Below are 25,272 nucleotides of genomic sequence, written 5' to 3' on the forward strand. Positions count from 1 at the left end.
TTCCACATCTGGGGTCAAGTGCTAGTAAAAGTTGTCTTATTCTTAGACTTCATCTGGGCTGGCATTTCTGACAGACGTGTAAACAGATGCAAGCATTGTTGCTAATGACAGGTGATTATAAGTGGCATGGGTGCCAAGGTAATTAAACCATGCCTTGACAGGAACATTTGGTGAAATGGTATTTCAGCATTAGAAAAATTGTTGCAACACATTTTTTCCTGCTAGGCTATAGACCTGAATATCATTCATTTTGATTCTTTGGCCATAGTACTCCAAAATCTGCTCATTGCTTTAAGTATAGAAGTATTCAGTGTAGGGCAATGGGCAGAAATAGCTAGTTGAATAGAGCTGGTGCATATGAGTGGGGTTTTGGAGCTTTGAATTAAAGCATCTGCTTCTAAGAAGGCTTTTAGCATACAAATTCAGTACAGAAATCCACCTTGGAGGGATTGGAGGTGTATTATCTTACTTTATGACAAGATAACAGTTATTGTGCCAGATTTATTAATGGCTGAATTATTGTACTGTTCTTCGTCATATATTTCTTATTAGACATCTTTACTGCTTTTACTGCTGCAAATTGTAGTTTCTAAATCTATTTAAGTTTTTTTGTGTGAATGTACTTCATAATGAAATACAGGTTATTCTCAAAGTGAAAATAATGGTTGCTTTAGAAATAATGTACTTAATATTAGAAATTTTATGAACTTCAGGAAGTATATTCTCAGACCTTCATCGAGCAATTTCATAGTTTGGGATGACTTTATGTTTGCCATTCACATTTCTTTTGCTGACAGTGAATAATGCTAAAATTCCTTATTGATCTCAGAATTCCTAGCAACTTTTTATTTAAAATTAATCACTTGCACGTTGCATGAGAGATGTGGAAAAAAATGGTTTAATCCTATAAATTAATCAAAAGTAATTTGATAAAATGTGAGATATCTAGTTTAAGGATATTTTTCCATTATTCTGTGTGAAATTCATAATAATCCTAGGATGGAAGCTAACTGTTCACACTGTTGATGTTCCTTTGCTATTTGCCTCAGCCTTGAAACTATGAGTTTTTAATATAATAATCTCAGCTAAAATTCTGGACTTCCACCAAATTTGGGAGAACAACTTAATCTTGTTTATTTTTCATTCAGGGCACTCAGGATGGGAAGAAAATATTTCTCTCTGCTGGTTAGTCTGGACATCACTAAAGCAGTACAAGAAACTGCTACAAATAGTAGATTGTAGCTAATACAATCTTAATATTTGGACTGGGTACCTGGAAATGGGTTTTGGGTATCTAGTAACTTTTAAGTTAAAGCTGGTTCTTAGAAATGAAATTTTAAATATAGTGAAATCAATTTTCACATCAGTTACTTGAAGAGATGCAGTTAAATGACTTGTTAGATACCTTGCTTCCACATTCTTATGAAAAGATTGAGTTAAATCCATTAAGATCACAACGAAATTTTCAATGTCTTTTGTTGCTTTCTCCCCCTAGCTCCCAGGCCAAGTCTCTCAGCTTTCCATCCACTGTTTCTTCTAATGAATCTGCTAATAGAATATTAATGTGCAATTAATACATTTGTAGAATTTTAAACCCCTGGACTGAGACAGATTCTGGCAAAAATATGTATGGTCCACGGAAGCTGACTTGACTATATCTGATGAAGTCAAGTGTGGTGGTGGTAAGTGGTGTGCCAGTCAAACACAGCAGAGGTGACCTAACAAAGTGGAGTAATGCCTCTATGGAAAAAATAAATTAAGCATCACTTGTAAGGATTATAAAGCTGAAAAGTGGGAGGATAACTCTGGCGTTTTTGCATTTTGAATTTCTATGTACAGGAGCTGATTCAGAGGTTTTAAAAAGCTCTAGGGTGTTTTCCCTTGTCTTCATCATATCAGAGGGTATGCAAATTATGCTTCCTGTTGCTCTTTGCAGCTTATAAGTAAAGAAACTGTAGAAGAAAGAAAAGAATTTTGAAGGCCTATAGTTAAGGGAGGTGTAATATTTGTAAAGCCTATCAGAAATAGAATCAGTATTATATTTGGATCCAGAATTAAGTGTGTGCGTTTATACACATAGTACAGTATATAACTTTTTGTAAGGGTTTTAATGTTATGTGCAAGTAACCTTGGAGCTGCCAGTTTGTTTTATTTCTGATGTTGCCTGCTAGTCCCTGAAGCAGATAAACTATGGATTTTTTTTTGATCTTCCATTTGCTAGACTTTCATTGTATTGTGGTTACAGTCACAATGTCAGCACATAAAATGTTAAACATCACTGGTCTGAAAGAAGCTTCCATTGTCTTCTACTTCTGGTGCCTGGGGATTCTTTCTAGTCTTGCAGTGGTGGTTCTGTCAGTGTAATATGTCATGAAGCATTTCTCAGTAATGACAGACATTGAATATGAGTGACAGGAACTCTGACCGAGTGAAATGGGTTCAATTACCAGAGATGTAGGGTTACCTGAGATAAAACCAAATGGTCCAATTGTGCTCGTTTTTGACCCTTTGACTCCCAACTACCCAGCAGCAAAGACAAATGGCTGATTAACCATCCCCTAACCCTCCTTTTCTGTGATAAACTTGTTTGGATTTCCTTGTCTGAATAAAAATCTGAGTGTGGCATGTTTCTAAAAGGAAATATGATAGGAAAACAATGGGTACTGGTGCTAGTCATTTTCTTCTCTTACCGACACAAAACAGAAAGCTGTCATTCTATCTTGGAATGTATCTAGGACATAGTGTCCAGAAATCAATACAAGATAAATGATTGCTCTCTTAACCTCACCTTTCTTCTGCTGCAGCGGTTATGTTGCTCCTGCTCACTTGTAGCCAACCTGACGCCAGAATAAATGAGAGAAACTGCCATGAAAAGTATCTTCTTGGGGGTTTTTTGTGTTGGAGGGTTTTTGTTGGTTGAGGGGGCAGGGGTTGCTAGTCAGTACTGAGTGCCGTTTTACACTTGTTCTAGTCCAGTGCCTACAGCTCCCAGATAGAGTTATAGCAAGCTCCCTAATTAAACTGTCGCTGTCTGCCCTCACTTGACTGCCTTTACAAAGTCATTTAACTAACAGACATTCCTGACTATTAAAGCTAGGAGCAGCATGTCTCCAGTGCTGGAGATAAAATGAATGAAATTTGTTAATCTCCACTGACACTTGATCCTAGATGTTGAACTAATGCTGTTGCACCTGAACTTTTTCTTTATTGTAATTACTTCTTATGTTATTATTTCATATAATAAATTGGAGGAAAATTTCAACAGGTATTAAATTATTCAAGTTGATTTATGGATGCTGAGAGAATATGACATTCATCTTGTGCATTCTTCAAAAGCGCATTTCAGTGGATGTTCGGAGCTGGATTCAAGGATTGTGCTAGTAGAATACTATACTAAGATGATGTATTTCCTTCATCTGAAAGGAATGCCATTTTTAATTAGTAATGAAGGTAAAAGTTTCCTTTGTGATGTTTATCCACTCTTAATTTAAACAAATACTTCGAATGAAAATTTAATAAATTTTCAAATAGCACATCAAAAAAATTGCATGCCATTGGTAAAGTTAAAAGGGCTTAAATTACAGAGTGTAATTCAGTTCCATTTGAAGGAACAAACATTTTTTAAAAAGATTTGTACTTTATTTTCCATCTCCTATATTCGTTCTGTGGTTCATAGATTCATAGAGTTTAAGGCCAGAAGGGACCCTTAGATCATCTAGTTTGACCTCCTGTATATCATAAGGCATTACATTTCACTAGGCTGTCCCTGTATTGAGCCCAGTGATTTGTCTTTGGGTTTAAATACATCTTTCAGAACGGGGTCCATTGGTCTAAGGACAATGGGAAATGGAGAATCTACCACTTCTTTGGAACTTAATTCAATTGTTAATCAGCCTCACAATTTAAAAGTTCTCTTTTCTATTTGAGTGCTTGGCTTCAACAATTTTTCAGTCTCTAGTCCTCACTATAATTTTCTCTGCTAGACAGTAAAAAACTCATTAGTGTCCAGTACTTTCTGTCTACAGAAGTATGTATAAACAGCAGTCATTTAACGTCTTTCTCCTGTTTCTGAACAAGGTGGCAGACTGAGATCTATAAGGATGTTTACCTCGCATAATAAGGCTACATGCAGAGCTTCTGTCTTGGGTTCAATCACTAAATGTGATTTTAGCTTAAGTAAGGCTCTGCACCACCTTCTGTTGTGTACTTTTAGGCCTGTACTTCCAGTATGGTGAAGTTTCTGTGAAAAGTTAGTGTTTATCATCTAAAAGTGAACAGCAAGCCAAAAAAAAAAAAATTTTCTCTTCCTGCTCTTTAGGAACTCTTGGATACCTAGTTATAAGGTTCATTTTAAAAGCTTATACTTAACAGATGATGATCATAAAGCTTATGAGTCCTAGTGAACTTTTACAAGTTCACCGCCACCTTCATCACTAGGTTGTGCTCCATATTTCCAGGCCTGAGAGAGGTGTGTTTTGAACATTTCTGACTTTTCTGTATAGCGTACTAAAAAACATATAAATACTAGCAGGCCCAATTGACCCTAGGAGCTATATTTCAGCATAATTTTTCTTGCAGGGTTGGAAGGAAGATGTTTTCTTAAAACACCTAAACACTCTCTTCCTTCCACCCTAGAGATACTTTCTTTTAACTTCTTCTGCTAAAAGCAAATAATAATGTCACTAGAGCCTGACACTGCAATTTGTTAAGGTAAATCAATGGATGCAATTTCCGAACTTGAGAGATTTGGGTCATGATATAACTGGTTAATCATAGCTGGTTGAAGATCATTTGTTTTCTGTGAAAAAGGTTTCTGAAAAAAGTTCAGCTGGGTTCCTTTCCAGATAGATCAGTAATAGAAGTATTATTATGTTGTTTCTAAGTGCTACTTGAAAGCTGTAGTATAAACATCCTTATATAAAAGAGTATTTTTAAGCTCGCTTTTAATGGCTTCTTGCATCTGCTGGATGAAACAGTATGGTGATTAATTTTTAATCCTGGAGGTAGTGGATGACCATGAATTACCTGATTCATATCTTTTCTGTATGACTAGTAGTGTATCTGATGCAGTTTATTTTCCTTTATAAATGTGTTTATTGTTTTTCCATTCACAAATACTATGCTTAACACACAGAAACAGAGTTCTAGAGAGCTTCTGCTGATTGCTAGGTGTTATCTGCCCTCTGTATTTAGGGTTTGTCCTTTACAGCTAACAGCAGCCAACAAAAATACTGTGTTTTCTTTTTGAAATAGGATTTTGGTCATATAGGATTGGATTTCTTAAAATAGATGGGTCTCAACCAGTTTTAATTCTGTTTGTGCCAGAAAAAGCTTGCATATGGCTCTTTTTTTCTGTTATATTTTTGCGAGAGATTAATACAGAACTTCAGAGAGACTCAGCGAAAAGCTATGCGCTTTTCTATACAATATGCACAAGAGGCCTACATCTCCAGGAAGGTCTCAAAGTCTTTCACCTTGTCATAATAGTTTCTTAATTGTTCTCATCTTTTAATGCCTATAAATTTGCATTTCCAGTGCAAGTTTTGTGTCCTCATTGTGCCCACAAAAGAAGTGGTCTTCCAATTGAATGATGTGGGGCTGCAAAAGTAAAGTGTAGTAAGTTTAGTAGAGTGTATTCAGAAATTTGTACTATTTATTATTCAAAGAAATAAACTATCAGTTTGCTTTGTCTAGTTGGTGCAAAGTCTGTCTTATGTTGTGTAGAATTTACTCTGTTTAAGCAGACATTGTAGCCAGATCTTTAGGGCTATTCGCAGAAATAGAATGTTCTACAAATTAGTGTTGGCAGCACCAAATTACTGGACAGAAGTGGCAACAGCCAGAGACAGATGAAGGAGAAAAATACATGCATCCTTATTTACAAATCTAAAGAAAATATGTATCTGCATAACTAATAATCCAAATTTCTATGTAGTAAGCAATCTTTTCTAAAAACAAGAAATATTTAACTAACATTCGAGTATGGAAGAGAGTGAACAGTTATCTGCCAGTCATAAATTTACATTTATTACCTTAATGTTAGTTCTGCATTGTGATAGTATTCCTACCACATCCTTCATCGGCCTTCCCTTTCCTATTTTGACCTTTTACTCATCTCATTAGAATCTATTATTGTAATCTACAAGAATAAATTCTTTGAAAACTATTTCTTTGGTTCATATACATGCATTTTTACCCTCAAATTCCCCAGCATTCAACATGTTTGACAAAATCCTTATAAATATATAGTGAACTCCAGTCCCATGCTGTTTTTACCACTGCAGCTATCCAATAAAAATGCATTCCAGAACTGCTGGGATGAAACTTTGCAGTAAACCAGCCATTGCATCCCACTTGGAGCACTGTTTCTGCACTGCCCCTCTGAGCCTGATGGGCCAAAGTTAACAGTGCAAGTGTTGATCAATGGATAATAAATACACAGTTCCATGCTTTGGTAGCACCTTAGAATAAGGCAAACTTTTCTTTGGCTCAGATCACAAATCATGCTCTATGCCATGAGAGGTTCAGGGGAAAAAAACCCAGATATTTTGGTATTCAGAAGATTTAAGTAGATTATGTGGGTTGAATTTTTTTACCCTGTTAGGTAAAGAGCAGCAGGTGTGGAGATAAAAGTATGTAGCACCATGCTTTGAAAGAAAAAAGGTGGATGTTTCCAGTGGTATATTCTGAAGACATAAATATGGGCTAGCAAAACCATTCTTCAGTTCCTTACATGTCAATTATTTTGAAAGTGTAGTTTGCATATTGCAGTGTATTCACTATTTTGCTTTGGAGGTTTTTTAACCTGTTGGTCTTCACTTTAATATTTGCAACAACTCTTGTATTAAGTTCAGTGTTCTAAGGTAGCTGGAATCTATTCCATGAGTATACAAATATGTATAGGGCAGGTTTTTCTCTCAGCTTTAAGGGGTCTGTATTTACAACTAACCAAAACAAGCAAAAAAACCCACCACCCTCCGTTATTTCTTAAAGTACATTAAAAAAAATCATGCCAAAAGATCTGCAAAAGAAAGCACCGCTTAATGCAAGTGTCAGGAACACAGGGGATTTACTACATTACTGTAAAAAGGTACAGTGTATAGTCCCCTGTGTGCCTGCCTAAGTCTACTATTCTTTGTGTGTGTCTCAGGAGAAAGGGGTGGAACTGTGCACTGAAATTTTTTTGTAGATACTCATTGCACTGAAAAGCTGAATTTTTTTGCAGTCCTTGAAATGGCCATCTACCAGCAAAGTTAGATGACCTCTTGGGTCTTTCACTCCGTTTTCATGTAGAGATGCTGCTGCAGTCAGGTCCATATGTTTGAAAACACAATTCACAAAAATATCAGAAAAGAATTTGTTAATATATGTTTTTAGTTCAAATAACAAAATACAAAAAAGAACATCTGTGATGAGGAGAAGCAAGACTTAGGTAACAGATGATAGGGAAGTGAAAAAAATCGTGAAGGAAAAATGCTTCCATATTTTGTGAGAGGGAGAGCAAATCAGAAAAATCCTGAAGTAAAGCAAAAGTATGGTTAACTTACATAAGTAGGACTTGGATAGGAATACAAATGCTTCTGTTTTGGAGGAGAGTTCTTTCACCTGTGAATTCATGCCAACAGTAACATTTCAGAATAAAATCAGAAGCTAACTTCGTATATTTCCTTAATGTAGTCATACATCTTCACCCAAGAAACCCTGAACCTAGAATAACCTTAGAATGCAATAAATGAAACTATCTGAATTTAAATCTCTCATAAAGTAAGTAAATTTCCAATGAGTTGTACTTGATTGTAAATACTTGCATTCCATCTTTAGAACCATCTTCAAGACACCAGTTCTATACTATGGTTGCTGACAGGGTGAGGAGAACTTTTGGTGCTTTTATTAAGGCCTAAAAGGCCTTAATCAGCAGATCCTGGAGGAGGTGCACATACATTCATCTAAAGATATAGTTATAAATAACGTTATTTCTTCATAGGCTGCATAGTAGTTTGATGTCATCTTAATCACAGCGTAACCCTTCTTCCAGTTCTGGCTTTGGTCATGTTGCTGCCATAGTTTTTGCATGTGGAAAAGAAAATGCCAATACTTAGCAATAAGTATATGCAACAATTAGTAAATGCTTGTAATATTTACACGTAAACTTTGACAGCCATTGTATGATTTTTTGGTTCTGCAAAGCATCAGATGTTAAACCTGTGTTTTAGTAGGCAAGTTGCATCCTATTTATTAGGCTTCAGGGCTGAGCATTAAAAGAATAACAGGTGCTTTTTGGAGCTAAAACAGGATTGTTACAGTCTATCAAGCACGGTCTTCTGAATTTAGGTAAATTTTTCTACCTTTGAAGTATTAATGAAAATTATCATGTGTTCTAAAGAATTTTCCTTAATAGGGTTATATTAAAAGATAGTAACTGTAATTCTTGTTTAGATGTAGAGTAAGCTATTCTGAAAATGTTAATTAACATTTACTGAATGCCAGTGCATACATAATATTTCTAGAAGGTAGTGATATATTGGCATATAGTAAACTTTTGTGAAAAATAGTATGAAGTCCCTCTTTTGGAAGCTAACTGACATAATTTTGATATTCATATTCTTCTTTGAATTAATAGAAGATAATCTCTACATTTCCTTAGCACATTTAGTAAAAGTGAAGTTTCATTTCACAGATTTAAAAAAGTCTTGTAGTCTTATTAAAAGTATATGCTTTATTAGCACTTCTGTAAAGTTGAATTCATTTCGTTAAGAGAATAGAACTTTTTCTATGTTGTAAATATTTTCTGTATAACCATCAGGCTTGGATAGGACAGGTGAGTATTTTCCCTCACGAAGACTTTGGTCTTCGTAGGTCTGCAAGCTAAACCAGATCTCAGTGTAACTTTGTTCTGTGGGTATCTGCAAGCACACGTAATTCTGTTAATTTTAAAATTCTGTTGCTTTAAATCTGCAGCTCTCGTATTTCATCTGTGTAAATAAAGCTCCTCCTGCAAGCCAGCCAGGAAAACATATGATACCATTTGCGATTGCAGAATGCGGCATGCTGTTCTTCTGTAATTATAATGGCCTGAGCAGTGAGGGGTTGGTTACCCTTCCTTAACAATCATTAATCTATCGAGTCTTAGTTACAGTGGCCCATCTTGGAGAACAGCAGTCCTTGGCGTGAGGCACCTTGGGCTGTGGGTTTGTTTTGAGCAAGGGATAGCCTTGTTTGTTACATGCTGCTGCTCACTGGTCCCTCAGGAGTCTGCGAAGAGGTTTTTTCCCTGTCTTGATTGCTGCTTGCCCTCTTCCTCACTCTCTAGCTTGTCCCTTTATTTCTCCTTGTTGTGAAAGTTTCTTTCTGTGTGACTGGGAGTCTGTTTAGCAGACCATATTGCAAGTGAAGGTGCATCGTTTGTTGCCTGATTTTGGCAACGCTGGGCAGTCAGCTGGGATGTAATTAAGACTCTGAGAACAGGCTGTCTTCTCCACAGGAAGGGCATGTTAGATGTTGCTGGGATTTGGGGCTGTCAGTTTGGCCAAGGCTGGAAACTGAGAGCTAGGGACAGTGATCTTTTCTTTCATTTATAATCCCTTTATGTACAGTGTATGCACTTGGCAAAGTTTACATATAACCTAGTGGCTGGAGCTTACAAGCCAGTGCTGCTAAATTAGCATATGTTACATGTATATTTTAGTAATATTTTAAAGCAAGTGCAAATTTCCAAAGTGAATTATGCATGTATGACAGAAATAGGGTTGTGTTGCATTGGGTGTCAAATCCCACAACTTTTTGTCAAGACCATGGATTTTACATTAAAAAGGCAGAGAGACTAAACGAGGTAAAACAGTTTTAATTTTTAACAGTTTGGTCCAGCCCATGGAACTGCTCTCTGACAGTTATAACTGACATTTGAATAATTGGATTAATTCAGAGAGGGGCAAATCCTGTATTGATGGCTATGCTTGTTCTATATATTTTTTAACTTAGGCATGAAGCTGAATGGTTTAATTATTTAAAGGGCACTTCATGCAATATAAAATACTGCTGTTTTGAAACTTTGGTCTAAATTGAAGGAGGAAAAACATTTGCATTATTTCATTCTTTACATTTAAAGGCTTAAGGGGAAAAAACACGAAACTTATTGTTTTGTGCATTTAAGCCAATGTAAAGGAAAATGGGAGAGGTGGAAATTATCATTTGTGGCCCAAAGCACCAGAAATGGAGATGAGCTTGATTTAGTCAACTAGATTCCAATCTTTTTAACAGAAGTGTAAACCCTCAGTAATAATCACATTACGCTGCAGTTGCAGAATATTCAATCAATGCTATTGCAAGAAGGATCTCTTCCAGTTTTCTTAAACCAATAATATTAAACTCTTATTGAGACTTTTTTTAATGAGAAATTTAATCTTTGCAAAAGTAAATGGTTTTACTGTGCTGAAAACCAAGGGTAGGAAGGCCAACTATTGTCAGAGGCAGTTTAGAACACGGGTTTGGTTCTGGCTGTTTACCCAGCAGGACATTAATAGTATTAACACTCAAGGAGAAAGTGTTGATTCACAGCTTACAATATTAACACCTTGTATGTGAGGTATGAAACATGCCTATGAAATGCCACGTGCATCTGTGGATGCATGTATGATTTTAGACAAGTAGAAGTGCTTCTTTGAAGGATAACGAAGTCTGCTTTGGTTTTATTAGTTTATTGAAATGATGTTACATTACAAAACAAGCAAATAACATCTTTTCTGAGCATTCCTACCTCCATACTGCATTTACATGTTACATCATCGTAAATTCTACTCACAGTTTTGTTTCCAAAAATCACAGATTTATATATAAAGAACCAAGTGAAATTTGAAAGTGTGTGCATGAATTCTAAATTTGTATGATTAAATGACAAGGACACATATTCTTTAAGTTAATTTTGTACGTTGTCATCCTGAGGAGTTTCTGTACATTCCTGAAATGTGTTATCATTTGATTTGCAAACAAGTTCAGCTTTCCTGTATCCAGACTAGCATTCCTTTGGGAGTTTTCAAAGCCTTTTAAAATTATGGGGGTTTTGGTGTTGGCTTTGTTTTTTTTGGGTTGTTGGGTTTTTTTCTGGGGCAGTCTAAGGAAGTCCCAGGAGTGAAGTTGCCATCTGTCCTCTATATTAAGAGAATCTTCTATATTATATACCTGATGTTCTTGTACCCGAGATAAATGTTGATAATTAAAAGGACAGCATTTGTCCTTTATTCTGAATAAAAATTCTTTCTTATGAACAGTTACAAAATTAGGAACAATTTTTAGGTTCTGTAAACTCCTGTTTTCTAGTCTATGTGCCCCATTTTTATTTCATTACAGAGTTTTGATAAGTATTGGCAAGTAAATTGAATAGTTTATTAATCTCAGCATGTGCATGTATGATTTAGGGAAGCATGTATGATTTAGGGAAGGCTTCAGCAAGGCTGAGTACGGTAGAGTTGTAGATAAATTATTGTTATGAATAAGTCTGTCTTGTGGTAGAGAGGAGGGAAGTCAACTGGTTGTGAATGAGAGATTTACTTGAGCCAGACACCTATTTTGGGATTGTTTCCTCCATAAAAATTGCAAGTTAGAGACTCAATCTTCGCCCTACTTTATTGTATGAACTTCCTTCCCCAACACACGTTTGCCCAGGAACAATTCTGCATCTTTACACGTCAGCTGTAGCTCATTAGTGTCCATAGTTGCTCCCAGTGGTCCCTCCGTTCAGTGAGTATCATAGTGCATGCATGGTCTGAATACCAAGTACCTATATTCTGAATATCATATTTATGCAAGTCAAGATTAATAATTTGTAAGTAGTGTCCTTGTTTGTTTTAATACTATCTCCATTCTTGGTTTTAATACAATAATGTAAAGAAGAATGTGTCTATCAATAAGAAGAGTGGAAAAGAGTGCAGAGATGTTGCTATAATAATCTATCGTGCTGCTCTCCTTCCGCCGTGGTAAGCAGCACCATGCCAGGTCAGACCAAAGATCTTTCTAGCTCGGTGTCATACAATGCTGGACAACAGCAGATAGTGAAAGAAAAAAATCAGAATAAGGGAAATGTATAGTGATACTCTCTCTGGATATTGATCTAACCCCAGTAATTTGTGGCTAACAGAATTTCTGATGCAATGGTGATATCTTTGCACTTAATGGTCCTGCATAGATACTTCTTTTCGGTGAATTCATGCAATCATTTTTGATTTACATAGACTTTTAATAGCCTTGGTAGTCTGTTCTGAGCAGTTGCACTATGTATTAAAGATTATGACCAGACCTCACACCACCCCCCCAAAAAAACCCAAACCAAAACACTCAAACTAAAAATCCCATCTGCTTTTACTTGTTTCTTTCTTCTATTAACAAATAGTGAAAAGTAATTCCCTATGTAAGTTTGGGGTTGGATTTTTTTGTTCATGATTTTATCAAGTTCCATTTCATCTCCCTTTTGTGATCACTTTTCTACGCTGAACAGTCTTTCTCTATTTAATCATTCTTCATACAGAGTCTTTCCGTGTTGTTCTTTGTCTTTCTTAATTGTAGTGTATCTGTTTTGAGGATGGGAACCAAAAGTGTTTAGTTCTTCATGCTTTGGCATCTAATCATATACAAACATCACCATATTAATATAAATGTGTTCATTTTTCTTCCTAGTTTGAATGGTTTTTTACTTAAAATTTGTCTAAAAACCTATGTATTTTTTGTGAATTGAGATGTAGGAACTGACATGCACATGATTAATAATTATTATTTTCACAACACGGTAGATGTCTAGCATCTACTACTCAGATATAAAATTGTATCTTCATTTAATTGTGTGTATCATTAAACATACAAGGTGGAACTGAAGTCAGATCAGAGTTTATTTACGTGCCTTAGGTAAAAGAATGAAGACACTGAAGATATTTTTGCTAGGCAGAATACTGGTGTTGAGATATTGGAGTGCGTGTAAAGGAGCTTCACAAGTATCTGTTCTAAAATGAGCTTATATTCTGTCTGGAATACCTTGGATATAGAAAACTTATGTTGAAGTTAAATTCAGGAGCTGTGCTAGCAAGACTTCTCCTTATAAATATGCCATTGAAGAGGTATATAGATCTTTATATTAATGTTTAGTTCAGAAGGCTTCTTTGCATACAGTGACTATCATTTCATTTTAGTGCCAGACTATCAGTAATCAGTAGCTACATAATGACTGTCAAAAACTTATCTCCTGTGCAGCAGTTCTGTGTATTTCTGTCACAAGTCAGCCTTTTGATAGCAACTGGTAAGTTTTAGCACCTAAGATTCCCTTTCAGTAAATGTCTGGAGTTTTTTTAATTATATGCTTAAAATGTTAGTGATTTGTAAGGCATGGAAATGTATTAACGTTCATTGGTGCTTTCTTATTTGCTCTGATTGCCATATGTAGTCAGTTACTAAATTTTCAGTTAATCACTTTGTTTTTTATGAAGACAAAATATTTTGCATGGTCCTTAATGGCATAGTAACAGTCAAATGTATGCTGTGTATCGATCCAACTATTCAAAAGGAAAGTGATTGACAAACAGTATGTTTAAAATCCCATAGCCTGTGCCACCTGACAAAGAATGCAAAATATCATGTGCCAGCCTGCACCTTCTTTAAATAGGTAAAGCAAGAAATAAGAAAACTAATTTACTCAAATTGTAGGGGAAGATGCATACACTGTGCAGCATAATTCAAGCTGGATGTTGGACAGGACATGGGGTTTGTAAAAAGTTCCATGGGATTTTTTGAAGACCTTGGCATGTGATTTTTTTTTTTTTTTTTTTTTTGTTAGGCCAAGTCTTTGGTCATTTGGGGAACCATAAGTGAAGGCTAGTCTGGTATGTGCCATTGAATAGAAATGCCTTAAAATGACTCTGCATGATTGCTATGACTTTTAACAAAGCTGATTGTTTGTATTAGGACACAAAGACCCTAGATATGCAGTTCTAGGAATGTGGATCCATTCATTCCATCCAATTTCAGGTGGGCATCTTCATTTACACGTGTGTGTGCCCTCTGGTGGCACAGCACAGCTGTACATCCAGGGATAGGGGTGGCTCCGCGAGAGGTACCCTGTCACTACCCAGGTCATGTTTAAGCCTTCGTAAAAGCCTTGATGGAACATTATAGGAGAAAAGGCAAGCATCTGTACGCTGAGTTACTTTAGGGTTATTTGTAGATCCATTTCCACCTCCTGTCCTTCAACTCAATAATGTCTAAATTAATCTTAGAAGCTCTTTTGAGATTGATTTTGAATATCCTACAATGGCATCCTGGCTCCCAGGAAGCAAAATTTATCAGTAATGGTTTTCCATTTTACTTTGCCTGAATTTGGTCTCATCTGCACACACCTTCTCCCCCTCTACTGCTAGGGAAAGGAGTCAAGTCTTGAAAGAGGAACAGGAGCAGATTCTTAAGTTGAAGAGGACTTCACGATCAGGTCTTAAGGTTTATGTGGATTTACCTGCAACTAAGAATTTTGAGATTACTTCCCTCCTGAGATATGAAAATTGTAGGAGGGAAATAAGACAGTTGTGCACAGAAAGTAAAGAGAACCTATAGGTAAAGTTTAAAAGCCATTGGAAAAAAAACGGAGTATTTGTATGAAATTACATATAGCAGTTACTTTGTGGGTGAAGACAAGTAACAAGCAGAAAAACTACCATTTAATAGAAAGATGTGTCTGACAGGTAGGATGTGTGTGTTAGAAGGTATTGCTAGCAATTGTATATATATGTGGTGAATTAAAATACAGGACACAACTATAGCATACAGCATAATGCACCAGATAATTGTTTCATTTCCATAAACGATTGCTGTTGAGCAATTTTGAGTGCAGTGAGTTTGCTACTGATACTACACATACAAGAGGCATGTATTAGGTAGTGATAAGTGGATTATTTCAAATGTTATTCTTCAGCTTCTTAAGAGTTGCTTGTTCAATTTCTGATATCAAGTTGCTAGTGTATGTAAGGAAACAATCCCTGATGATGAATGACTTTCCAGAGCATATACAGAATTGTTAGTCTCTTTCTTCTTAAAATCATCTTTTGCAGATTTTCTTTTATACAATATGCATCTATCTGATACTATAATCTGCCTGATTAGAGAAAACTTAATAAAAAAAAAAAAATCCTGTTCCCCAATAGCTACTAATGCACGAGGTTTTGTTGCCTTAACAATTTTCTTTCATTAATATTGATTAAACTGTAGAGGGTTTCATTGCTGTTAATAGGGGGCAAATTTTAAATTTTAGATCATTAACATTTAAATAGATTTTAATTGTTAAATGTAACAAATTTATGCAGGTAAAGATTCAATTTCTTCAATTAATTTACATTTACACGTTCAGAGATCTTTCGCTAAGGCTATTCTCATAAAACTTTAAGGGTCCCAGAAGGATCTCTCTATACTTTTATTCTTTTCATTTTATCCCTGCTACTCTCTCCATATTATGTCTTTGAAATTGCTAGGCTTTTTTCCATGTGCTGTTTAATAAAATAACATTTATTTTAGCCTTTTAGGCAGAGGTTTGTTCCAACAGATTTATATATAAAGAACCAAGTGAAACTTAAGTGTGTGACTGAATTCCAAATTTGTTTTACAAGTTTGTTTACAAGTTTGGGAATTGATCATCTTCTCCATTATGCATACATGGGAAAAATAAGTATCTGCTTATTTGATGCAACATGCAAATCAGTCAGAGAAACAATTCCTGGGAGTACTTTTCTATCCCCACAGGTTCCAGAACCCAAATGTAAGTAGGTAAAGTTACTTCGGTATTTTATCTCATCCTCTAGAGAAAAATTCAGAAAGTTTGTATTCTTACATATTCCTTGATCTGGGTCTGGCATTTCTGTAAAAGCATATTATCTTGGATGTAGTCACATTATATCTACAGAGCATAGGAATATATAGGAAAAGTTTCTAACAGCTCAGTAAAAAGTTACATGTTTTACTTTATCAAGCTAATAAGTTAGTATTGATTTGCATGATGTCAAGATAAAGCAGTATAGAGCAAGGACAAGAATGATGGACATGAGGAACATCTCTGAATCTTATGAACAAAAGGAGGAATATGTCTTGCAATATTAAATTTCACAAAGAAGGGAGACAAATGTCTTCATTTCTTTTGAAACAGCCAGATCAGCTCATAATTGCATTTGTATGCTCTCAAATAAATTGCTAGTGAAGATTAAATGTAACACATTTTATGTTACTGTATGTTCATTTTGTGGCATGAAGTAATTTTCTGAATTCCTTAAACCAACATGCAAAAACAGGGACTCAAGTGACTGTAGAAGATGGACCAGTCATTTAAAAATTTTAAATTGATAAGAAAGTCACAAAGAGATGTCAGGGACATGAAGCAAGCTTGGCAGTGGGGTCAAATCAATAGAGAGCAAAGAGTTTCGTATGTTGGGAAGGATAAGTTCATAAACGCTCTATGAAGAAACCGGTCATCTGAAGAGATGAGTGGACAAAGAATGGCTTGTGGGAGAAGAAAGACCTGCTAGAGGCATGTGGGAGGGAATATCAAATGAATCTTGAATGCTCAGACACAAAGAGATTTTAAGGATTGTGGGCACAACAAGATTAAGGGCAATAAAGATGTAAAGGAGAATGCAAATGGGAAAGGCTCTAAAAATTTTCAAGGCAAGTATTACAACATTTAGTGCAAGCGATTTCTGTGAACAAAATGTGGACCAAGCTGAGGTGATCAGAAAGGAAGTTGAGAGGAACTTGAAACAATGGTAGTAAACTGACATTCAATGCATATAGGAGAAATAAAAATTGAAGTAAAAATTGAAGAGGAAGTTGAGATCTATAATACCGGGGTTTTTTTTCTCACGATAATGAACATTAGTGTTTTGGGAGGGCCTTGCCAGTAAGGAGGAAGATGATGAGTGAGAGAAAAGAGAAGGAAAGATGGGGGGAAAAGGGGCATGAACATGAAGGGGGAAGTCAGTAGTTAGTTGACACAAAATATGATAAAAAAGACACACTACTGGAGTATACTGACCATTAAGGAGCAAAAGTGTATACGTATCTTGAGGGAAACTTGAATTGTTCTTATGTTACGAAAGGCAGCTTGTGTTAGGAGGTGAAGTGCTTTTCTTGGTACTGATTTATGCTGTCAGACAGTATTGATTTTAATTGTGTAAAAGGTATTACAGAAAAAAATGGCAGCTCTACTATGCTGGCACTTACCAATTCATGGTTAACAGATTTCTGTGCAGAACGGTTGGCTTCAGTTCTGACAGAATTCAGAAGTGTAATTATTGTTTGTGAGGGGAGAAACTCACTTGAAAGTGTGATGACTTGGTAATTTGAAAAAAAAACCAATCTTCACTGGGTCAGTTTTTTGACTTTCTGATAATCATAGTCTTCTGTATGACCCATTCAAAAAAACCCAAAAGTTACAGAGCTATGTATAATTTCCTCAATTATATATATAATATATAGAGAGCTAAATTGTAAAGTGATGTAAATTATCTCAAAACATAAAAATAATTCAAGACAAAGGATATTTCCCTCACAGACAAGAATATAAAGAAGTGTTTCTTCAGCATTTCAGTGAAGAATTTGCATTTCCATGTTTATGATTCTACATCTGTCCATCACCAAATGCACACATGATTTTATGCCATTGATTCTGACTTTAAGACAGTAGAAGATGATCTGATTTCCAAGAAGGACAGTCTTTCATATTAGAGCATCGTGTTAGTCTTATGCTTCTGCTAATGTGAGAACAAGAATACTTACTGCTGAGGGACTGAGATCTACACATAAAATATCTATGAAGGGAATAAATATTTTAAAATGCAAGCACTAAAGTTGTACTGACACTTCAAAATAGGGTCACAGGCTGGTTCTTCCTTTAGAAGTGTCAGTGTTCTAATGTGTATTACTGCATACACTGAACCTTTCATGATAAAGTAACTACTGTTGCTTTTTTCCTATGGAAAAAACACACAGAATTCCTTTTATTACTAAAGATCACAAGATTTCTATAAATAGTAATATAGGGCTTCAGTATTATGCGAAAATGGAAGTTTTCAGAAAGATGATTTATTCTGTCCAGACCGCACAGAAGAAACCACCAGAATAACATCTGCCTGGCAAGTTAATTCATGTTTCTTTTAATGAAGCTAATTTCTTTAAAATGAGCAAAGAAAAAGCCGTGCGGCTGTAAGATAAATGTAGCTTTTTTCCAGTCAATCCATGTCTAATACCAAAACATGTAAAAATGTACTTCAGTCTATATGTACTTAGCCTTAGTGCACAAAATGAGAGTTGTGCAACATTAGGTATTTGAAAGCCAGGAATTTCTGCAATCACAGCAGCCTGCTGTCATCAGCCCAGACTCCTGTTTGTTCTAGGTAACATAAAGGATTCAGGAGACCAAACCTTTGCTTCAAAACCTTCTTGCACCTAATGTTGTTGATGTTATTTGATCTAAGTTTTTAAGACAGACTAATAGGACTTTCCAGCAGTCCTATTTCCTTCTGATGTACACTGGCAACAGGGAGTACTCAGATCTACCTCCTGACTTTGCATATTCCCCCAAACTGGTTTGTGTTTTGATGGCAGAATACGTTTTGGTTTCCTCTATTGGTTTAAGGTCAGATTTTTGTACAGAATCAAAGTGTGTATTATGTGTTAAGTAATTGTCTGTAAATATTAAATCTCTGGCAGTGTCACCTGGATGCATAAAAGCAAAAGAAGGGTAGACTATTAATAAAATAAAATTAAGTAATGTAGAATTTGAGGACCCTAGATGGGAATTTCACTTGGGTCCTGAGCTCAACACATACTGAGTACCTGTAATTAAATGCTGAGCAATCTGAACTTCTGTTGACCTGGTTGGGAACTGAAGTTGTTTCAAATGTGTCTCCTATCACTTTAACAACCCCCAAGTTTCCATTGCAAATTACATACGGTTTTGTGTAGGTGGAAGGTTAAATAGCTTGTGCTACTTAACTTGTTCTCCTGCCTACAGACTGCTAGTAGATGAAACATGTGTCCAACCATGCTATTCCTTACAATTTGCAACAATTCAAGATTAAAGTTCCAGGACCAATAATGAGAGGACAAGAGGTGTGGTTTGTCAGGGAGTGGCCACCTCAAGTCAAACTGGAATCTGGTTGGACTGCTGCTGCTTGCAGTGTCAACAAAACAATCTCATAGAAAAAAACCAATTCCTAGATGGAATTTGGATGTTTGTTGATATTCTGTTTAAGCAAACAATAACTTTAGAGAACATATGTATGTTCATATGCAAAACAAACTGTGGGTTGTGAAAATGGGTGCTTAAATTTCCTACTAAAATGTTTTAAGGGGATTTGTTAGGTTCTGCCAGATTAGGAGAAAACAGAATCATAAACTCAGGTGTTTTATAACTAATTATCTACAAGGCAACTAAATAAAATTAAGGTCTTGGGAACAGTGAAAATAATGTGAATTTAAAGAAGTTCCTTGGTGCCAAAGAGCTGCTACCTCTGTCACTTCGTTGTGCAGAAGTCATGTGTGTGAGTGTCATTGGCTTGTCTTTTTTTAACAAAGCAACAAGTGCACATCATTCTTGCCCCAATGTGTTTCTAAAGAGGACAAAGTTTAATTGAAGTCAACCAGTAATAAGTGGCCTACAAGTACTGAAGGCATCAATTTAACTTGAAAGTTTACATTGGCATTGTTCTGAAATAATGTTTAATAATATCCTTAACTGTTTATTTAAAATAAAAATAATTTGTTAGAAAAGATTGACATGCTTTTGCGTGTTCCTACAAAGCTCTGCTTATCAGCTTGTTGAGCCTTCATCAGTCATATGCAACCTAACAAGTAAACAGAAATAATAGGATACAAAGAACAGTCTCCAGCAAAGTGTAGATGTACACACAAAACCTACATAATAACTGCTTCATGACAGTAGATACAAATTTCACTATCTTATATCCACCTACAAAAGTCTGTACCATTGGCTTGAAAGACAAGCATGCAGAAGGCAAACTCTATAAAATACAAAGTGTGAACAAATAAAGCAATTAAAAGATAGGATTTATTGCAGATGAAAATGTGTGATTGCTTTTTTCCTAAAGTGGTACTCTACTAGAAGCCATAGATATCTGCATGTAATGGAAATATATTAATACAGAATGTTACCACTATCTTAAGTTCCTGAGAATGACAGTAGGAATATGGAATTCTACATTTGTACTTCCTTTTCCTGACTATCTCGCGTACGCTTAAATGTACCTTACCAATGCAAGTTACCCTTTTGTATTTGTGTCCAGGCTTTGAAATTTTAGCCCTTTCTGGTAAATATGTTTGAATGAAAATTAGATTTATTTTCCCTTCTTTAAAGACCCAGGGGAGTTGATTCCAGTCTTTCCACTGTACTCACTATATTTTGATTAGTCCCCCAAATTTAGCTCTGGTGAACACATGTTTGCATAGAGAGAAATAGAAATAAATACGTTATCTCTTCTGAAGACTGAAGTTCTCTGCTAAAAATAAAAAAAGCACACTCTGATTGCACTGTTAGGACATGATTTCTGAGTCCAGCCAGTTCAGACAGGTCTGCCTAAAACTATAATCAAGTTGATTGTATTGCATTGGCATTCTAATTTCCAATTTGGGATTTTGCTACATAATCTCTAGTAGAGTATGTCTAATCTTTGAGACCCATAGTCTTTGTATAAACTCTCTGAATTTTCCTCCATGTGTCTCTGCTAAACTGAGATGGGTCTTCTGGCTGAATTGTAGAGACGTTGAATTACTGAGTAAATCAATACAGCACTGTTATGTCACTGTATCTTTTTCAAAGACCGGCTCAAATTTTGTATGCTGTAGCTTTGATCCCTTTCATTTAATTCTAACTACACTTGTTATTATAGTAACTGTTGTTTGTATGTTATTTTAGCTTTTTACTTAAGTAGCTATTTAGCAATTTAAATGAAAATGTAATTAGGTTACATCTGTTTTACATGCATGTAATACCACGCAGATGTAAACTTATATTAAAGCCATATTTTTTTTTGGCAAAAAGACATAAGAATAGAATTGTAGCAATCATGCAATACATCTTTTTTTTTTTTTTTTAATAGTGTACACAAGATGTATTCCAGTGTTTATGTTGTGATGGTAACAGCCCTTTCTGTTTTTATGAGAGACAGCAAGGGAGCTAACTGGTATAGCCTTTTATTTTAGTTGTACAAGGACAAGTACAAGTACACTGTTATGCTGGTGTAAATCCAAAGGAACTCTGCTGAAGTTAGTTAAAATTCCTTACTGAATTCATCAGTTTCAATAACTGACTCTTTCCAGAGCCAAATTCCACTCTTAAGGATCTCCACTGAAATAAAGAATCTTTGTGGGTTTACACCATTATGAATGACAGTGATATTTGGCTTTCAATAGCTTTATTTTAAAGAAAGATGAACTTCTTGCTGGGTTGATCTTACAAAGGGCTGAATGCCCTCAGCTATTGTTGACTTTGATAGGGGGGTTTTCTGTGCTCTGGAAAAAGAGATAAGAGGTATGGATTCAATTCCAGCTTTCTCTTAGTCTTTGTGTAGGTACTTAGGGAAGGTACTTGATGTCTCTGTACTACTATAATCATAACACAGAATTCTTCCCTCCTTATTTGTCCTTTTCTTTCTTTGACTGTAGGCTCTTCGTGGCTGATTACTACTCTTTGTTTATATGGTGTCTAGCACTACTTACAATCAGGATTGTAAGTGTCCATTGATACAGGTATAAGTCAAGTCCTAAGTGAAATATATAATTTTTTCTTTTTTATAATAATAATATAATAAATAAATAATAATTTAAAAAATTATAAATATAAAGGGTACTTGGCAGTTCCCTAAAGATGACTTGTATCTTTTAAGACTTTGGAATAGCTAATTTGTCTGTCAGTAAAATATTAATCATTAATATGTTTATTCTGTGGTGTAGCACACAACTTTTTGATAACGTAATGCCTCGAAATCTGCACTAATAAGGTAAGACTTCTTACTTGTTTAGTTTTACTTATATAAACATAAGTTCAGAATAAACTATGTATATTTTCCTTGGAGCAAGGGTATATTTTAGAAGACTTTTTTTTTTTTTCAATATCTATTTCTGTTCAATAACTCTGCCTTTTTAGAGGACAGTTGTGAAGGACATATAAGAAAACTGTTGCATGTTTTTCTTCTTACTTTTTTCCTATGAACGTTTAAGGTCCTGATTCTACAACTGAACATAAGCATATGAGACTATATGGAGCCAGAATCAGAATATAAATTTAAATTTATTTCATTTCCTCATTATTGAATACTTTAGAGCTAAATCTTGCTGCTATTAAGTGTGAATTTGTCCCAAATAAGGACATCAGGAATGGCTCTGAAGAGTATTTAAACAGGTAATTTAATGCAAAGATGATAGGAAGCCACGGAGAGTCTGTATTATGGTATTGTTTTTCACTTGTGCCTGATAGCTCTGTACAGTTTACGTTTGGTACCAGGTTTGTATTTCAGGAGTGTGTAAATTATTCTGAAGGATCTGTAATGACCCACTCTAAACAATTTTCTCCAAATCCATAATTTATTTGTTTTCCCTCATTTATTTAAATTGACTAAGACTGGGGCTTATCCATGAAAAATCCACAGTCCAAGTTTTGGTTAAGAATTATTACTAAGTAGTTTTGTAAATACTGACAAATCTTAATATTTTTGTAAGCATATAGAGTATTTTAAACATCTAGTTTTAAAGTACTTTTTCCACATATACCGTGCAATTCCAAGCTCTGTCATTTCATGGAATTTATCTTTTCATTTTGTGTTAACCAACCAAGACTGAAAGCTGGGATACTACACATATTTCCCCCTCCACTTCCATTCTGAGTGGAAATTTTTTTTTCCCTTTTGGGAAATCAGTGTCATTCTCCTTTCCTGTGGACTGGGCTGTGAAGTACTTGCCCTCAAGTTGAGATAATGATTTATAAAGATAGAGAGAGAGATGTATAAATACATATATAGAGAGGTGTATATATACATATTTAAAACCTCTTGAGTTTTAAGAATTTTTGTGTGGCCTAAAGCCATGCACTCCATACTTTAAGAACTGTCTTGGTTTCCAGACTGCTGGTGCCAAGAACACCTCAGCTGCCGCTGCTGAGTATAACTCAGCTTTCTGCACCTCTCTTGGTATTCACAGATTGTGTGGGTAAACTTTGCAGAGAATGATTCAGTGTTAACTTACATGGCAACTGGCTGTATGATTTATGGTGACTTGAGGTAGGAACATACTGTGTACAGTGGATTCTTTCTGTCTCCTTCTGGACAACCGTATCTCCATTCATTACATGTAAAATTTAACTGCCTACGGTTGGCAAGGAAAGCCATCTCAGAGATGTGGTGGTGAGGCTTATAACTCTTAAGTACTTTGTCCTGAATCCACAGCTGGTCCAACCCTGCTACTCAAGTGTTCCTTCCTCTCTTGGCAATGCAATGGAACATGCTGTTCATTGTCCCTAACCTGCCCTTTTATGCCACTATGATGTAATGCTTGTGGTAAATAAAATCATTGTAGTTGAGTTATGACTCAACATTAACTTTGATTATTGACACCTAATTGACTAAGACAGAACTGTGATTATTAGTATTTTAATAGTTTTTAAATAGTCTTACAAATTAAAGATACTGAATATATTTTAAATTCAAAATACTGTGTGAAGCAGGAGAACACAGTTACATGATTAATAACAATTATTAAAGCACTTGACGTAGCGTGTAACATCTTTCCCTTTATGTTATGGCAGCTTTCTTCACTGAAGAGGTAAATGAGTGTCTGTTATGACTGCCAGAGTGAGAAAAGAGGACTGAAACCCGGACTCAGTATCAGATCATGTTTCACTAACAGAACAAGATTGATTTATTGTGTTACATCAGGGTTAGATGGACCCAGTACTGCTTCACCACATGCTATTTCATTCCCTTGTCTACTAAGTATGCAAGTACAAACAGCTTTAACACAATTCTTTACCTAGAAACAAGCCTGAGGCTTCATCCAAATACTTTTAACATATGAAAATTGAGCTGCTTTGAACTTGTATGTTTTTGATAACTGCTTGGTATGCTTCCTGGAGGATCACCTGTAGGCTTTTCTTTCCAAATCCTAATCCCTTTGATTAAGTGCCAGGACAGATAGCTCTCATTGAATAACTCCAGTCTCATAATTCTTCCTTCATTCAGAGTTGAAAGGGAGCTGCTCAAGCTTCAATAGGTAAATCCTCAGATTTACTTAAAGTAATTCAGACACTTAGAAACTGAAATTGTTTTGTTCTGAAACAGGGTTCAAATGGGCTACTGAACATTTACATACCACTTGCTGCCAGAAGCTGTAGGATGAAAAAACAAAACAAATTTTTTAGCAAGAAGGATTAAGAGTAGGAAAACTTTGAGAACTAGACATTAAAAGACAACCTGGCATGGAAATTTAGACCCAGAAATAGGAACATAGGTACTTTGCTTGACTGCTCTTGTTTTCTTTTTCTGCAAGATCAGACTGTGGTGCTGGGCTAAACATTCCTTTCCTTCCTTAGCCCTTCTTCTCATTAATAACCACCAAAATAGGGAGTAAGCATGGGAGGAAAAAAAAAAACTTATTCTTTTTATCTTTACAAGTATGCCTGCTGGGAACAAACCTGAGCCAGTTCAAGATTCTTCTATTTAAAAGTGTTTGTGGCATGAGAGTATGACGGGGAATTAGAAATAAACCTGTCAACTGCTGATATCTTGGGGTAATAGAGATATCTATTGCACATACATTTTTGCACACGTCATTTTGCGTATGTGCATAATGAAGCAGTTTTCTCTGTGAAGGACTTACTGTTCACCTAGAAAATAAGAATATTTCCACATGAATAATTTGCCTTGGTTAATTCTAGTACAGCCAGAAATGGAGCAGAACAGTTAAAGAAACTACACTCAGTTCAAGTGATACAGATTTTCATAGCTCCTTCGGCCTGAGAATTTGTTATCTTTAGGAGAATGCAACCTGCCAAAATAGTACATAAAACTGAGTATTGTAGCATCGTACCAAAGAACAGCCCACTCTGCGAACAAGATGGTGCTTCCGTGGCTATAACCACAGTTTCTAGTTAGACTTGAGCAAAAGCCATTGGGTGACTGTGCACCTTGCCAGCATTAGAATTTCAGTCAAGTCCTTTTGCCTCTTTGCTACCAGATTGTTCCAAAATATTCA

The 25,272-nt window shown here is 35.5% G+C and overlaps 1 protein-coding gene across 10 annotated transcripts in view; it reads left to right on the forward strand.

Moving 5' to 3' along the window:
• The window catches only part of FTO (FTO alpha-ketoglutarate dependent dioxygenase), a 257,836-nt gene that overhangs the window by 135,401 nt on the left and 97,163 nt on the right, over positions 1-25,272 (forward strand). For 2 of the 10 annotated variants that reach the window (XR_012625143.1, XM_074839989.1), the window contains exons 9-10: positions 21,694-21,757; positions 21,982-22,028. The exons of 4 other annotated variants lie outside the window; for them this stretch is intronic. Coding sequence is in view for 3 of the 6 variants with exons in the window: in XM_074839989.1 (XP_074696090.1) it covers positions 21,694-21,757; positions 21,982-21,996 (79 nt within the window). In the remaining 3 variants the exon portion in view is untranslated. Of the gene's footprint in view, positions 1-21,693; positions 21,880-21,981; positions 22,029-23,827; positions 23,909-25,272 lie in introns of those variants that run through there. 4 more of the 10 variants (XR_012625145.1, XM_074839988.1, XR_012625144.1 and 1 more) reach the window with 4 other exon arrangements.

This window comes from Strix aluco, chromosome 14 (assembly GCF_031877795.1).
Source record: "Strix aluco isolate bStrAlu1 chromosome 14, bStrAlu1.hap1, whole genome shotgun sequence".
In the NCBI taxonomy this organism is placed as follows: Eukaryota; Metazoa; Chordata; class Aves; order Strigiformes; family Strigidae; genus Strix; species Strix aluco.